At 39.8% G+C, this 15,325-nt stretch overlaps 2 protein-coding genes across 2 annotated transcripts; one reads left to right on the top strand and one right to left on the bottom strand.

Moving 5' to 3' along the window:
- Positions 1–350: 350 nt before the first annotated feature.
- Positions 351–14,794, bottom strand: LTV1 (LTV1 ribosome biogenesis factor). The gene is made up of 11 exons (XM_083368435.1): positions 14,657–14,794; positions 11,384–11,515; positions 10,883–11,071; positions 10,427–10,514; positions 9,819–9,963; positions 8,863–9,106; positions 8,195–8,322; positions 7,211–7,347; positions 5,087–5,139; positions 3,584–3,784; positions 351–678 (listed from the first exon to the last, which is right to left on the bottom strand). Exons 1-11 carry the CDS (start codon positions 14,657–14,659, stop codon positions 565–567), a joined length of 1,434 nt encoding a protein of 477 aa, XP_083224561.1. The 5' UTR covers positions 14,660–14,794; the 3' UTR covers positions 351–564.
- Positions 13,215–13,522, top strand: LOC310632433 (large ribosomal subunit protein eL39-like). The gene has a single exon (XM_083349651.1). The coding sequence runs from the start codon at positions 13,248–13,250 to the stop codon at positions 13,401–13,403; it is 156 nt and encodes a 51-aa protein (XP_083205777.1). The 5' UTR covers positions 13,215–13,247; the 3' UTR covers positions 13,404–13,522.
- Positions 14,795–15,325: the final 531 nt, after the last annotated feature.

Raw genomic sequence — 15,325 nt, 5'->3', positions numbered from 1 at the left:
TCTTTGCTTCGGCCTTCCACCAGGTGCTTGCCATCTGCGTTAAAGTGGAAGGTGATTCAGGCAAAGGTGTGGGTCCTGTTCGTAGGACATGGCCATGCCACTGTAGGTGTTTCTCTTGCCTTTTCTCAAGCGGTGCCCATTTGCTGTTGTACTGTGTCACTGCTGGCACGGTCATGAAGAGAAACACCCAATGACCAACAAAGCATGTACATCTTCATGGCGTGTAAAGAGCACTCTATGCGTTTGGGGATTGGCCAGCATTCAGCGCCATATAAAGCTACTGGGTGTGCCATTCTTTTAAAAGATAAAAACGAATTACTTTTATTATAATGAAAGGTAATAAATGAATTTGAAATTTTTTTTATTATTGCTGTGGCAATAGAAGAAATATATTACAAATTTTATTCTTGTGGTAAGCAAAAAACTGTTTACGTGTAAGTAAACACTGGGGGTTAGATTTTTGCCATTATTTTTACGCTTCTGATATGATAAAGTGAAAGTATCTTTTCCAGCTAGCAACCAGGCAGAAGTGGCCATCGTCCTTAACAAGAAGCAGTTCTTCCATTACGACAGCCTGAGTCCTTGAAGATTCTGTTTCACGTTGAGCAGCTCTTTCTCTTGCCTTGTCTTCTCCTGCTTGAAGGCTGACCTGTTGGCTTTCTTTTCTATCCTGCGTTCCTAATGGGGAAATAATTTACAATATGAATATATATATATCACTCCATGCAAATGTTCTCAAAGCAATCAGCATTGCAGACACAATTTTAGCAATATCGGTCTCAGAACTCTTGGCAGGTGAGGCTTGATGCACTGAAAGGTCTAATTTTTCAAATAATAATAATAATAATAATAATAATTAATAATAATAATAATAATAATAATAATAATAATAATAATAATAATAATAATAATAATAATAATGTAGTAGTAGTAGTAGTTGGAAGGGACCTTGGAGGTCATCTAGTCCAACCCCCTGCTCAGGCAGGAAACCCGATACCATTTCAGGCAAATGGCTGTCCAGTCTCCTCTTAAAAACTTCCAGTGTTGGAGCATTCAGCACTTCTGGAGGCAGGTTGTTCCACTGGTTAATTGTTCTAACTGTCAGGAAGTTTCTCCTTAGTTCTAGGTTGCTTCTCTCCTTGACTAGTTTCCATCCGTTGCTTCTTGTCCTGCCTTCAGGTGCTTTGGAAAATAGCTTGACTCCCTCTTCTTTGTGGCAGCCCCTGAGATATTGGAACACTGCTATCATGTCACCTCTCACTCTTCTCTTCGTTAAACTACACATACCCAATTCCAGCAACCGTTCCCTATGTTTTAGCCTCCAGTCCACTAATCATCTTTGTTGCTCTTCTCTGTACTCTTTCTAGAGTCTCAACATCTTTTTTACATTGTGGTGACCAAAACTGGATGCAGTATTCAAAGTGTGGCCTTACCAAGGCATTGTAAAGTGGTATTAATACTTCGCGTGATCTTGATTCTATTCCTCTGTTAATGGAGCCTAGCACTGTGTAGGCTTTTTTGGCAGCTGCAGCACACTGCTGGCTCATATTGAAGTGATACTCTTCATACTTTTTAAAGCAAGGCACATATCTTCGTTTTTTATTTTCACTATGTATGTGTCTGCATTTACAGTAGTAAACCAGGAGTTTCCCCCCCACGCAGCATAGTGTGTGCAATTTAGAGATGATCTAATCAAATGAACATAAACGCCGTTTCAAACCATTCCATTCATATCTTGCCTAAGAGGGCAATCTACAATTCTTAGCATCTCATGTCTCCCTGTTTCTTCCTAAAGAAATATTTTCCACAAGAGACTAAGAGGGAAAAAAAACACTGCAAGGGACTAAGGGGGGTGTGTGAACTCCCCACAATGGAGGTCTATGGAGATTCTCAGTCATCCAGGTCATGGTTGTCCCAAACGTTGCTCAGTTTGTGCATATACCACATTGCTCAAACTGAGCAATGTGGTATATGCAGTACAATGGATTGAGCCATATGCAGATCTGTACACTGGGGAAACAAAACCACCACTTCATAAATGCATGGCACAACATAAGAGAGCAATCAGGACAATTTTCAGCAGTCCATCTGCATTTAAAAAACAAAGGCCACTCTTTCAAAGACAGCAAAGTCCACATTTTGGACAGAGAAGACTGCTGGTTTGAAAGAAGGGTCAAAGAGGCCATCTATGTCAAAATTGAACAGCCCTCTCTCAACAGAGGGAAAGGGATATGACATCATCTATCTCCAGTCTACAATAAAATCCTTTCAACAGTTCCAAGAAGGCTTCACACCCATTTGCACTACTCAGATGGCCTGACAACACAGATAAGCCTCCAGGGGCTTCAATGATTCACGCTAAAAGAATGCAAATGGCCAGCTGTCTGCAAGGAGTATAAATCCTGTCATTCCCCACCATCCAATCAGTGCTGAAGAAGCTTCTTGGATGAGAAGCGAAACGTCTTCAAGGAAAACAAGAAAGTCCAGTTGCCTCATGAAAAAAAGCCCCTTTAGGATCCCCACAATGGATTATTGGGGAGACAGGAGGTGGAAGGCAAGGTTTAATCCGTTGCACGCTTTCCTTAGTCTGTTGAGGGAGAAGGGTACCCCTTTTATAGTTACTAAGTTACGGTGGAAGGGGTAGGACTTGCTAATTAACATCCAGAAATCCCACCTCCTTTGATCTGGGATTTATTTATTTTTTTCAAATCAACAAGTTTTTCCACAGCCACAAAATAGTTTGGCTGAGTTCTCAATTACTACTACTGAACCATGTAAGATAATCCGTATTTTACTCAACTAGTATTGTATACACCTCCTCAGTTTTAAAAACTCAGGATAATTTATGAAAAAAAGTACAGAGAAAAACAAGGGCAAAAGGCAACTGTCATTCCTTCCATAAACCCCTCCCTAAACTACAAAAGCAGCCCATGACCATCATCTGAGCTAATCCAAGCCAGATGGAACAGAATTATTTCTACCGCCTTAAGTAGGGCAAACCAAAATCCTAAATGGAGGTATTCTATAAGGTGAGAGTTGCCGTTGAGAAAGCATGCCTGCAGGTCCCGTACCTTCCACTTCCCAGGAGCCATTTCCCTCTGAGGAAAAAAAAAATCATACAAGATAGCCTGAATCTGACAGGCAAAGATAGTCCTTTAAGTATGTAAGCGGCAAGCCTTGTACAGTTTTTACACATTAAAACCAGCCCCTTGAATTGGACTTGTAGGTTTATTAGCAATTGGTGCAGGGGGGCTAGGACATAATGTTACAAAATCTCTGTTCTTTCTTAATAACTGTATCACTACCTTTTTCAGAACTTTTCCAGAACTTTTTGAAGTCAAGAAAGCAAAGGCTCAGAATGAACAAAGTCTTGCAACAAGTGCCTAAATGGCAATCCTGTAATAATCTATTTTGAGCTCCATCCTGTGGGAATAATATATACACTACACAACATTCCAGTTATTTAATACATATTTCTGAGTTATGACCTAACAGTAGTTATTCCCCTTGCTTCAGTCAATTAAAGGTTAATAAAGTTAATTAATGAAATACATTTATTTTAAACAATTTAAATAAAACTTACTTTTCGCTCTTCTTTGATAGCTTGTTTCCTAGCTTTCCGATCCTCCTTACTCTCATCTTTAGAGCGTGGCTGAGCGGATGCTCTTGGCAAATCAGAGTCATTAATCCTTTGCATGCGCTCAGCCTGTTTAGCTGTAGATCCTCTCTGAGGCAAAACATCTAGAGGGATTCCTGTCTTCTTAGACACTCTAATTGATTTAAGCTATAAAAAATACATGGAACTAATGAATTTTTTAAAACAATGAGTTAACTGGGTCAATGAAGCCTGCAGAAGCCAAAATACTAAGCCAGGTAATAAACTGAACAAAATGTTTAGATGTCACTCGGGGGAAAAATTGGTCCCTATGTTAATTCATGTTTGATATGTTAATTCCTTATACATGCAGTATACATTCATTCACTCATTCATTCCTGTTCAACACTTTAATAAATTACAAGCTGGATCCAAGTTAAGTCCAAACTTAATCCTCCCTCCTTCCCTTCCTTCCTCTCTCCCTCCCTCCTTCTCTAAACCTTAATTTATATGTTTCTAGATTTTGGAGGTGAGAACTACTAGGAAAGGACTAACTTTCAAAGAGACAGACCACAAACTGTACACTATTTCTACAGCAAGTTTTCTTTCTTTCTTTCTTTCTTTCTTTCTTTCTTTCTTTCTTTCTTTCTTTCTTTCTTTCTTTCTTTCTTTCTTTCTTTCTTTCTTCTTTCTTTCTCTTTCTTTCTCTCTCTTTTTCTTTCTCTTTCTTTCTCTCTTTCTTTCTTTTCTCTCTCTCCTACACATCCACACCCACTCTTATATGGTTGCTCAATTCACACAAAATAACTTTGGATGATGTACAACAATTGAATAAAATACAAAGGGATAAAAACATAAATGGATAAAAAGAAATAAATAAAATAAAAATACTTTCAAAACATTTTAAATGATACAAATCCCATGTAGAGAGCAAGAATATTAATCACAGTGGAGCCAACTACAGTTCTCAAAAACCCCAAGGCCAGATGACATAACTAGGTCTTGAAGGACTTCCTAAAGAATAGCATGGAAGGAATGAGCTTAACCTGGGGGGGGGGAGGAAGGAGGAGGGGGAGAATGTGCTACAAGGAGAATGTCATGGCAGAGAAGGTCTGCCTTCTGGGGCCCATGTAATGCAAATCCCTGGCTGATAGAAACCATGTCTACTCTGTTAGATCTAACGGGAAGTTACCTTACTTTATTTCTCTGTACACCGCCCTGAGTCCTCCGGGAAAAGGGCGGTATATAAAAATAAATAAATAAATAAATAAATTGGTGAGGGTTTTTTTTTTGCAAGTTTCTGTCATTTATTTCCAGTTTCCAGCAAAATGTACGGCCATAATTCTGGGCTCAGTTATGGTGGTAGGTGAAGGGCTTTTGCAATTAAAAATCCCCTTAATCAGATTTTTGAATATACCTCTAATAGTTCTTTGGATTCCATTCACTGTAATAAGAAGTCCTTAAAAAAGTGTAATGGAAACTTCCACTCACCTTTTTTGGCACCTCAATAAGTTTTGGATGATTGTATAAGTTTGAATAAGTACCTTAAAGAGAAGACATAAAGGTTAGCTTATTAAGAATCTAATTTTCTCCTGAACTTTTGATTTGAAATGTCTGAAACACTTTATTAATAAACAATGTTTAAAACTCAAATTATCATGAAGGTCTTTGAAGCTAATGAATGTGTATGATAATTAAGTACCATATATTAAAAAAAGCAAAACCTGCTCAAAAGGAAATAAGAAAACTTGATTCTTAGCAAAACCAGCATTATTCCTATAAAAATATTCACAATTCTGCATGAAGGGTCCATGGTACTCTCTGAGCTTGGTTGTTTTCTTGTAGAGATGTTTTATTTCCAAACTAGGTAACTCTGCATATTGCTGTTGCTATTAAATGCCAGATTAACAAAACCTTCTTTTATGGCTGACCTGGTGTAGATTGTTGAGATGTGACTGCGTCTGGAAATTTATCTTGGAAATGTGCCTATTTGGGTTCTGGGTGAAGTATTTAGGGTGAGGGGTGGCAATTGTTATATGGGTGTCTTATGGCTTTCAAAGGCACAGCTTCACAAGTTACTGGATGTGAGATTCTGTTCATTAATTTGGGGTCTAATGATCAGTTGAGATCCCTGCACCCTGCTGCATAGCAACATCCCTGCCTGAGCTCCTTGACTCCTATCTCAGGGTTTGGCACTGGAAATCCCCAGGCCTGGGGAATTTCAATCTGCATGCCTTGGGAATGGGCTCCGGGGTCCCATGACAACTGTGGGCCTATTCCAGGTCATCTAGGACCTATTGTTGTTTTTCTGTTGTTGTGGCAGCAATGGTAAGGTGATCTGGAATTGAAAGATCTCTCTGTGGGTCTTCTGTCATGGTAACCATGTAATTCTCTGGTGCTGCCCTACACCACAGGAAGGCTGGACCTGTTTGATTGGTTCATCTACAGTAACTGAGGGACCGAAAGGCTTCCAGAGGGAGCTGGGGGTTGTTCTTAATGGTCTGCAGCACACTCTAGTTCTGGCTGTCGCTTGGAATAAGAGGCAAGGCTTTTGTTGTAATTCAGTATCAGCCTGTGCTCCCAGCAGCTGAGTCCAATGAATCTGAGGAGGAGGAGGAGGGGTTTGGAGAGCCTTTGGTGTCAAGAGGCAGGTGCTGATGCACTGCAGGACTCTCAGCCTGGACCCTCCAGTCATGTTCCTCATGAGGCTCAGCTGTGTGAGTATGAGGTGTCGGACTTAAAAGGAGTCACAGCTGAATCTGTTTAGAGACGCTAGAAGAAGAAGGCAATCCAGCAGAGAAGAGCAGAGTAGAGCAAATCAATGAGGCAACTCAGTGAGAGGAGAAGGCAGTGAGAAGCCATGCCTTGGGACTGATAATAAAAGGGGAAGGTGTGGGCGGGGCTGGTTGCTGAAGGCAACCATTTGGAGACATTCTAAGAGAATCCTGGTCTGTTCTTGATACTTCTGTTTAACTCTTGTTTGTTGACTCATTTGATATTGATTCATTTATTGAAGGAAATATTCTGTTGTTTTTTTGTTTGAACTATAAATAAATTTGGGTTGGGTTTTTCCAGCCTATTGACTGTAAAAAGGAAAAAGGGGTTGTCCCTGATACACAAACAGGGCCGGTCGTAGGCTGGAACAGAACAGCTTTGGATGAGAATCAGAGGTCCCCGACCTATTGGGCACCAGGGATTAGTTCTGTGGAGAAAGCTTTTTCCACGGACTGGAGAGTGCATGGTTTTGTGTGCTGCCTGCATCCCACCAATGGCGCTTTGCTTGTTTGTGCAGACTGGTTGCTGGCATGTCGCGGTCCAGTACCGGTCCACAGACTGGGGGTTGGGGACCCCTGAACTAGATCATGCCCATGCAACCTCTCCTGGCTCATGATCCTGTCACTTTACATGTTTCAAGGATATGTTGAGGGAGATGAAACAGATTAAAACAGGTTGACATCTGGAATGTTTCTGGAGATCACTGAGGAGTGAACTTGACCAAACATGGGTGAAAATTTTAATGGTTTTTATACAGTATATTCTTTATTACTATGTATGCCATCCAGAGTCACTATATGGGTGGGTAATACAAATATGAGCAAATAAATAAATACTCACTCAAAATGGATTCACAATCCCATTTTTCTTTTGGTTCTTCAATTATTAAAGTTACCATTTCTTCAATCTCATCTTCTTCCTCATTCAAGGGTAACTCTGCTTCTTTCTTGGTTTCAATAGCATCAACTTTCACACAACTTTCAAAGAAAAAGAAAGATGCATAAGGCAAATAAATTAAATGTTTTAAAATACTGTCATTTTCAAACACCTGCAACTTTTTTTTTTACTTAAATCAGTATTATTTAGACTAGCTAATTATCTGAGAGTTATGGTCATTAAGGAGATCACCATGGGACTGACTCAATTTTACAGAGAGAAACCTGAAATAAGTGCCAGGTTTGGGCAAAAACACCATAAATTGCGTCCATGTGACCATAAGACACTGCAAATGACTGCAAATGCAGGCCAGCTTCTGAGCTCCTAAAATGCGTTCAGTTTGGAACTGGGTCATAAGTACCTTTTGGAGAGGGTGTTGTAACTTAAGACTGGTTGCTAAACAACTGGTTCACAGACCTGTTAACATTGTAATCAGTAATCAATCCAGATATAACCAAAGTCTTAACTGGGTTCTTTCCTGAAATGTGCCAGAGCCATATGATTTATTAAAGAAATATATTCATTTTATCACCAGATGTTTTGCTGAACTCACTAGAGATGCGTATAAAAAGATACCAGTAATTAAAAAGATCCCCTCCTCTTTGCATTAACAGAAAAGATGAAGCTCTTGCCAGCTACGACGGTCATTGCTCAACCTCCATAGAGGGAAGAAAGGCTTGGCAGATGGCTACACTGCTGTTTGGGTACGAGGCACTACTTTCTAAAGTTAAGACTTTTTCAGCACTGAGATATGACAGTTAATTATGCTTTAAACCACTGGTTTAACATTAGTAGTATCAGTGTTTTATCTATAAGCTGCTCCTTGTTGAACAGGTACGCAGACATTTTCTAAGAAGCATGCTACCCAGTAAAGGACACTTTACGTACTCCTTTGCTTTCTCTCTGAAGTAGTCATTCAAAACTTCCTGTAATCGAGTACTGTCACTTTGAATGAAACCTTCTAATTCGGCATTATCCAGTGGTCCAATTTCATCATCATCAAATTGTTCGAAAAACTAAATATGAAACAAATTATTGTACTTAAATCAATTCCATATGCTTTCAATAGCAAACTTAAATCACAATCCTCAATGTATTTAAAAACAAATTTAAAATGTATTCAAGGACAATTAATTTACATTCCCTCCCCTTTATATAACGACCATTTTCCACTGATGAAAAAAGCTCATGTAACAAAAGTTACTGCCAGCCCAGTGATTGAGCTTAATTTCTTAATTTATATAGCCACCCAACTCACAAACAAGTGATTCTGGGTGTTATGCAAGAAAACTAAAAAAGAAATAAATATCTAAAATCATTATCACTGGCAAATATTAAAGCGTTAAACACTTTAATTTCTTTTAGACAAGAAATAAGGTACAAGTCAAGATAGCATTAGATACAGTATTATACAACGTAAAATTCTTAACGAAAAGCACATTAACAGAGCAATAGTTTTACATATGAGAGGGGCATTAAGAGATCAGGATTAAAATTAAGTAACATTTTCCAAATATATGCCAATAATTACAATAACTGTTGTAAGTTTATTTCACCTTCTCAAATCTTTCATCCAGAAGTGTCAGTTGTTCATTTCTTCTCATGACCGAAGAGGTCATGGAATACTCTGTGAAACGGCTCTTGGTCTCTTCTTCCATGAAAAGGAACTCTTTCATCTTCCCTTTAAAATCACTGTCATCTGACAAAGGACCTTCAGAATCATAGTCTTCACCACTTTGAAAATCTTCTCCATCCTCTTCCTCCTCCATATCTTCCCATGCATCTTCATCTTCAGATAAGCTGGCAATAACATATACATTGGCTTCCTTAAATTTACACTTCACTTTACTAATAGGCTAATAGTTCATGGTTTTTCATGTACTGTATTTCCCCGGAAGTAAGACCTACCCCGGAAATAAGCCTTAGCTTGATTTTTTGCGGGTGGGCCCAAAATAAACCCTAGGCGCACACCTAAAAATCAAGCTAATGTGCGGGTGGGAGGGTGGAGCTGCCCCATGCGCCCTGTACCCACTTGCCTTGCAGCTAGGCCTCTCCTTGCCAGCCCACTTCTGCACTGTCCCCAGATCTGCATTTCACAGTCATTGCTTGGTTATTGGCTGCAGAGGCCTTCCAGAAAGGCCTGACTGCAAAATGCAGGCCCGAGCTCCATTCTCAGAACGAAGCTGTTCCTTCGACTGCAGAAGAAGTGGCAGCTGGGCGAGGCTGCAGGTGCCAGAGGTGAATGGAAAAGAAACACCACCACCACCACCCCCGAAAATACGATCTGGTGCCTCTTTCGGAGGCAAAAAACCCCAAAAACGGGTCTTATTTTCAGGGAAACACAGTACTACTGTACAGTATAATTAAGAATGAAATAGTAATTAATCAATCAAGACCTGAAAAAGGTATAAAGAGTGGAATAATTTTGATACACCCAGTATTGGGATTCCCTTTCCAGTAGAAAAATGAATAAGATAATAAAAACATAGTCACATGTTTTTCATTCCATTACCAAGAGAGTTCCTTCTCCAGTTGTAGGCTTTCAGGTTTATTAGCTCTTAAAATGAAGTCATCTTCAAGCAGATTATCTGGACTGTCAAAATCAAAGTCATCATCTAGAGCTGCAATAATGTCAGGATCAAGATCCGGTCTAGGCCCTATTGTTAGATAAAACACTATGCTAAAAAGCAGTTTTGACAGGATTAAGTCATTTCTCAGAATTATCTGTTTCCCTAAACACAAGTTTAGGGAACAGGAAAAATAAACAGGAAAAATAATTCATACAACAGCAATTAGTTAGAAAACTAACTGCCTTCTCCTGTTACCCCTGGATCAAACCTGAGAATTTTTCAAAAGTGTTTTAAGGTTCAATTGAATGGAGTAGTGATCAGTAGTGTCTTCTTGACTTGATGAAAATAACGTGTTACCTCAAGGCAAGCAACAGCTATCTTATGCACCCTTGTAATTTATCTCTTTTTACAGATTACGATAGTAACAGAATTCCTCAATCGCATATACGTTAATAACGTGAAGATCAGATTAAAATGGTCTTAAAGAAAAAGTTTCATTTTTCACATCAAATATAAGTGCACATGAAAGAATGCAGTGTAAATGAAGTACCTGGAACAGGAGCAGCTTTATTTAATAGTCCCACATCTTCTTCAAATTCTGATGCAAATACTGAGGAGGGCAGATTAATGGTAGGAGCCTAAAGAACAAAGAATACATAGCATTTTCTTTTAAAATGTTCAGGAGACTAAGTATCCTCAACTGAGTTTCTAGAACACACTTTTCATATAATACAGTGACAAATCTGTTCATGTCCCATAATAAAAAGTTTTTTTGAATGCTGTCAATAATTTTATTAGCACTACTAATGAATAAAAATGAGGTACTTGTTAGGTCTATCACAAAATAATTCAATGGGTGATTGAAAAAAAGTACGTGAAAATTGTTTTAAAAATTAAACATTGTTTAAAAAAAATAAACTTTAAATTTAAGTACTAGTTTGATTTGAACATACATATTGTAATTATAGAAAATGCCAGCACAGCACTTAAGAACATTTTTACTTACCGGAATGTGTTGAATTTCATCTTCTACCTCCCCTTCTGTAGACACTACAATCCTGCCTTGATTTGGGAAGCTTGATGGAACAAGTTCAGAAGGTCCTGAAGCTTCCTTCAAATGTTGCAAGTAATCGTAATCATCGTCAAAGAATACTCCATATTTCCGCTGTTCTTCTCTTCTTTTTTCATCATTTCTCTAAAGGCATTGAAGAGGGAAATTACTGAATTTAGCTAATGTTGCTGTCAAACAAAGGAAAAAAAGCCCAATGATTCCAATTACTTTCTACACATCTTTGCAGCAGTGTTGATGCTAAGAGAATTCAGAATTCCTCGATTAGGAACAACATATAGAGAGCCTTGACATTATTTCTGCAACATCATTTTCCCACAATGGTCAACTCAAGTGCCTCCTGAAAGCCCATCCACAGGCAGAATAGCCCTTCTCCGTCCTTTCACCTAAAATAAGCATTTAAGCTGCTTTTCTTCAGCTTTTGTCATTTCTTATTACCTTTAATGTAGGCAAGAGAACTCTCTGGGGTGCACTATCATCCGCCGTCAAAGGGTCCTTCTGACTTCTATGCACTACATGAAATGTTACAGCTTTTTTCTTTTCTATGAAAGGTTTCTTCCGTCTGTGGGGCTGCAAAACAAGAGACAATGGAACAAGACTGACAAGGGTTTCACTACTTATCTAAGTAAATGGGTTATTTATATCCTCCCTAGGAATATAATTGTAAAAAAAAAATTTTTTTTATGCTACCCAGTCACAGTACTCTGATCAGGGCGATCATATAGGCCATACAAACAAATCAACAAACAAATCTGTTACATCTTTACTTAGTTAACTGATGCATACCAAATATTTAGAATTCTTTTAGCTTTTTAAAATGTGGTTAAATGTAACCAGGATAGATTGATTTGAGCTTTTTGGGGATGGTTTGTTTGCTTCCAGGGTTGTCCAGAGCACAGAGTAGTTTGTTTGCTCTGGAGTAGTCCAGAGCACAGAGCACAGAGTAGCACTCTAGACAGCTTCTGGCACAGATATGTGTGGATCATCCCATTGCAGAGAATTTCCACATTGAATGTTTTTCCCATTGATACGTTTTATGGTTATCTCTTTCAGGAGATGATTCTCAAGTTACTTGACATTATATACTGCATTCTACTGAAAACTCTTTAGTGTGTAATAAAAAGCATAAAACCAAATCAAAGCCACAAATAGCAAAAATGACAACAATTACAATAAAAACAAAAGGCCTTTTCACTAAAAGATTTGTTTTAAGGCTTTCCTAAAGTGCAGACAATGAAATTAGATCCCACAGCTCCAGTAAACCTGGTAGATACAAAGAAGACTGAACTTCAGGTTGCCAAGAGCTAAGGTTTCATCTCAGTAAATTGGGGTGGGGAAACAATTGAAATTATAAAGGAAATCTTTGCTCAGTTATTCCTAACACAAACCATTTAGATCTTAAAAATAATAAGTAATTTACAGTATATCTCATCAGGAAATAAATCAGCAGCCAATACAATGCCTTCAGCATAAGAATCTGACTCCACCCTAACGGCATCTAGGAAAGGAAAGTGAACAAATACTTCTAAGTGTCACAGTGGCTCCAATCTTCATGAAAGAAGACAGGAGGGAATAGTCACGATTACTTTTTCCTGGTCAAGTCTCATATCATGTGCAATTTGCAGCTACCGTTACCAGATAGGTACCTCACACAGATATCCAAGTGGTGACAGATTCTAGAAGCTACGCATATTTAATGGCTTCACATAGCAACCCTGAAAAACTATAATTATATCCTGTAAACCTAAAAACAGTTAAGATTTTCAGTGTTGCTATAGGTAAAGCTAAAGGTTCCCCCGCACATGCGTGCTAGTTGTTTCCGACTCTAGGGGCCAGTGCTCATCTGCGTTTCAAAGCCGAAGAGCCAGCGCTTGTCCGAGGACATCTCCGCGGTCATGTGGCCAGCATGACTAGATGCCAAAGGCGCACGGAATGCTGTTACCTTCTCACCGTAGTGGTCTCTATTTTTCTATTTGCATTTTTACGTGCTTTCGAACTGCTAGGTTGGCAGAAGCTGGGATGAGTAACAGGCGCTCACTCTGTTACGCGGCACTCGGGATTCGACCCGCCAAACTGCCGACCTTCTGATTGACAAGCTCAGTGTCCTAACCCACTGAGCCACCGCGTCCCTTAGTGTTGCTATATGAGTTTATAAAATATGTGTATCATCCAGAATCTGTCATCACTTGGATTTCTGTGGGAGGCTTCCTGCTGGCAAAATCGTATTGAACTGCCCAAATATCCCATTATTTTACTGTTCTTTGTCTGCTGCCGTTGGGGTAGCCGGTGGCCGGGTTGGACGATGTCGTCCCATAAGACTTTCAAGATCAAGCGGTTCCTCGCTAAGAAGCAAACGCAGAACCATCCCATTCCACAGTGGATTCACATGAAAACTGGCAATAAGATCAGGTACAATTCCAAGAGGCAGCATTGGAGAAGGACCAAGCTGGGCCTGTAAAGAGAAGCAGCTGCAACCTTCGCCATGTCTGTCTGGCAGCCAGCTTTTGTGCCCCAGGATGCCTTCCTTCTAAACAGAGCCCTATTTTCAAGACTGAATCTCCTCATGTATTGTTTACTTTTCCCCCACCGTTTCCCCATTATTTTATTATTAGAAGTTTTCAAATGGCAAGCTGTCCTTGACTCCATACCATTTAAGGTGCTGGTACTTACCTTTAAAGCCCTACATGGCCTAGGCCCGGGATATTTGCAGGACCATCTGCTGCCGGGAATGACTTCCCATTGCCCAGTGTGCTCACACAGAGAGGGCCTCCTCAGGGTACCATCAGCTAGACAATGTCAGCTGGCGACCCCCAGGGGGAGGGCCTTCTCTTTGGGAGCGCCGGCCCTGTGGAACCAACTCCCCCTTGAGCTCCGGATGGCCCCGGATCTCCGGTCCTTTCGCCGCGGCCTTAAAACTTTTCTTTTTCATCAAGCTGACCTGGACTGACGACAGGGGTTTTTAAAATGTTTTTAATTTCTAGTTGTTTAGTTTAACTTATTTTGGGGGGCGTTTATTTAATTTCTTTTAACTTTTGTATTGTTGTTTTTATTTATTTTTTATTTATTTTTATTCCATTTATATCCCGCCCTTCTCCGAAGACTCAGGGCGGCGTACAAGCTTAGCAATATTTTTTATTGTTGTTAGCCGCCCTGAGTCCTTCGGGAGATAGGGCGGCATAAAAGTCCAATCAATCAATCAATCATAAATAAATAAAATTTCCTTAACTGTCCATCCAGCACTAAATAAATAAATAAATAAATAAATAAATAAATAAATAAATAAAATTTCCTTAACTGTCCATCCAGCACAAAATAAATAAATAAATAAATAAATAAATAAATAAATAAATAAAATAAATAAATTTTCCTTAACTGTCCATCCAGCACAGTCTAACAGCCGCATATTTACATGAGCTGTGTTTTTAAAGTAATGCAGCCTCAGATTCAATGCCATTCAATGGCATTACAGGACATCGTGTGCCGGTGCCTCTCTTTGGGATTTCACCCATCCCGAAATGTCCCCCCCGTGAAAGGGACAGCAAGTTCATACATGCCGCGCCACTGGTGAGACGACCGTGGGAAGAATTTCCTGACATCTCCCTCCATTTCTTTCCCAGATTATCCATCTTCCTCCGTGGAAGGGTGGGAGAACGGACACCTGCAGCCCAAGGCTGCCAGCCCGCTCAAGCCTGATCTTCACGCTCCGCTTACCATTGTGCGAGTCTCCGACGCGAATGACCGTCAAGCGCCGAATAACCCACGGAACCCACGAGCCGCTTCCCAAGCAGACCACTCCGCCACCTAACGAGCTTTGCTGCTTCACGTGTTCCGGTTCCGGGAAGGGATCGCTCTTCCCGAGTTGTCGCTCTCAGTTTCCGATCTCGTTGGTGCAAGTCTAGCCATCTTGGAATATACCAATTGTTGTTGAAAAGGGTGGCAAGCAAATAAATGAGCTGGCTACATAGCCGACAGCGCTAGAAGTATCGTCAAGCGAGGATGGAGTACAGAGATTTTTTTCCCCCTTTCCGTGACAATAATAACATGTTGGGAATGATCCCAACAAAACAATAAGCCTCAAGAATGCGCTCTCCCATTCCCAGCGGAAGTATTGGTAGAAAAGAGCAGCAGTTTGGAAAGGGCTAGAGCGGCATAGTTTATAGTTCCGTAGAGTGATGTCGCTTTATAGAAAGAAAAAAAAAAAGATATCGGTATACTGGAAGTGCCCATAAATGTGAGATGCATCATTTCTTTCACGTGATCTTTTGTGAATTACAGCTTGCCTGCTCGCATTAATCTCTGTTCTGCTTGCTCCGAGTGATGTTTGTCACTGTGTGAAAGAATATTAACGCACTATAAATCTTACAGTTTGTAATACTAAGT

The sequence above is a fragment of the Vipera ursinii genome (genome assembly GCF_947247035.1).
Source record: "Vipera ursinii genome assembly, chromosome: 1".
NCBI lineage: Eukaryota > Metazoa > Chordata > Lepidosauria > Squamata > Viperidae > Vipera > Vipera ursinii.
This window is presented reverse-complemented; position numbering and strand designations above follow the sequence as displayed.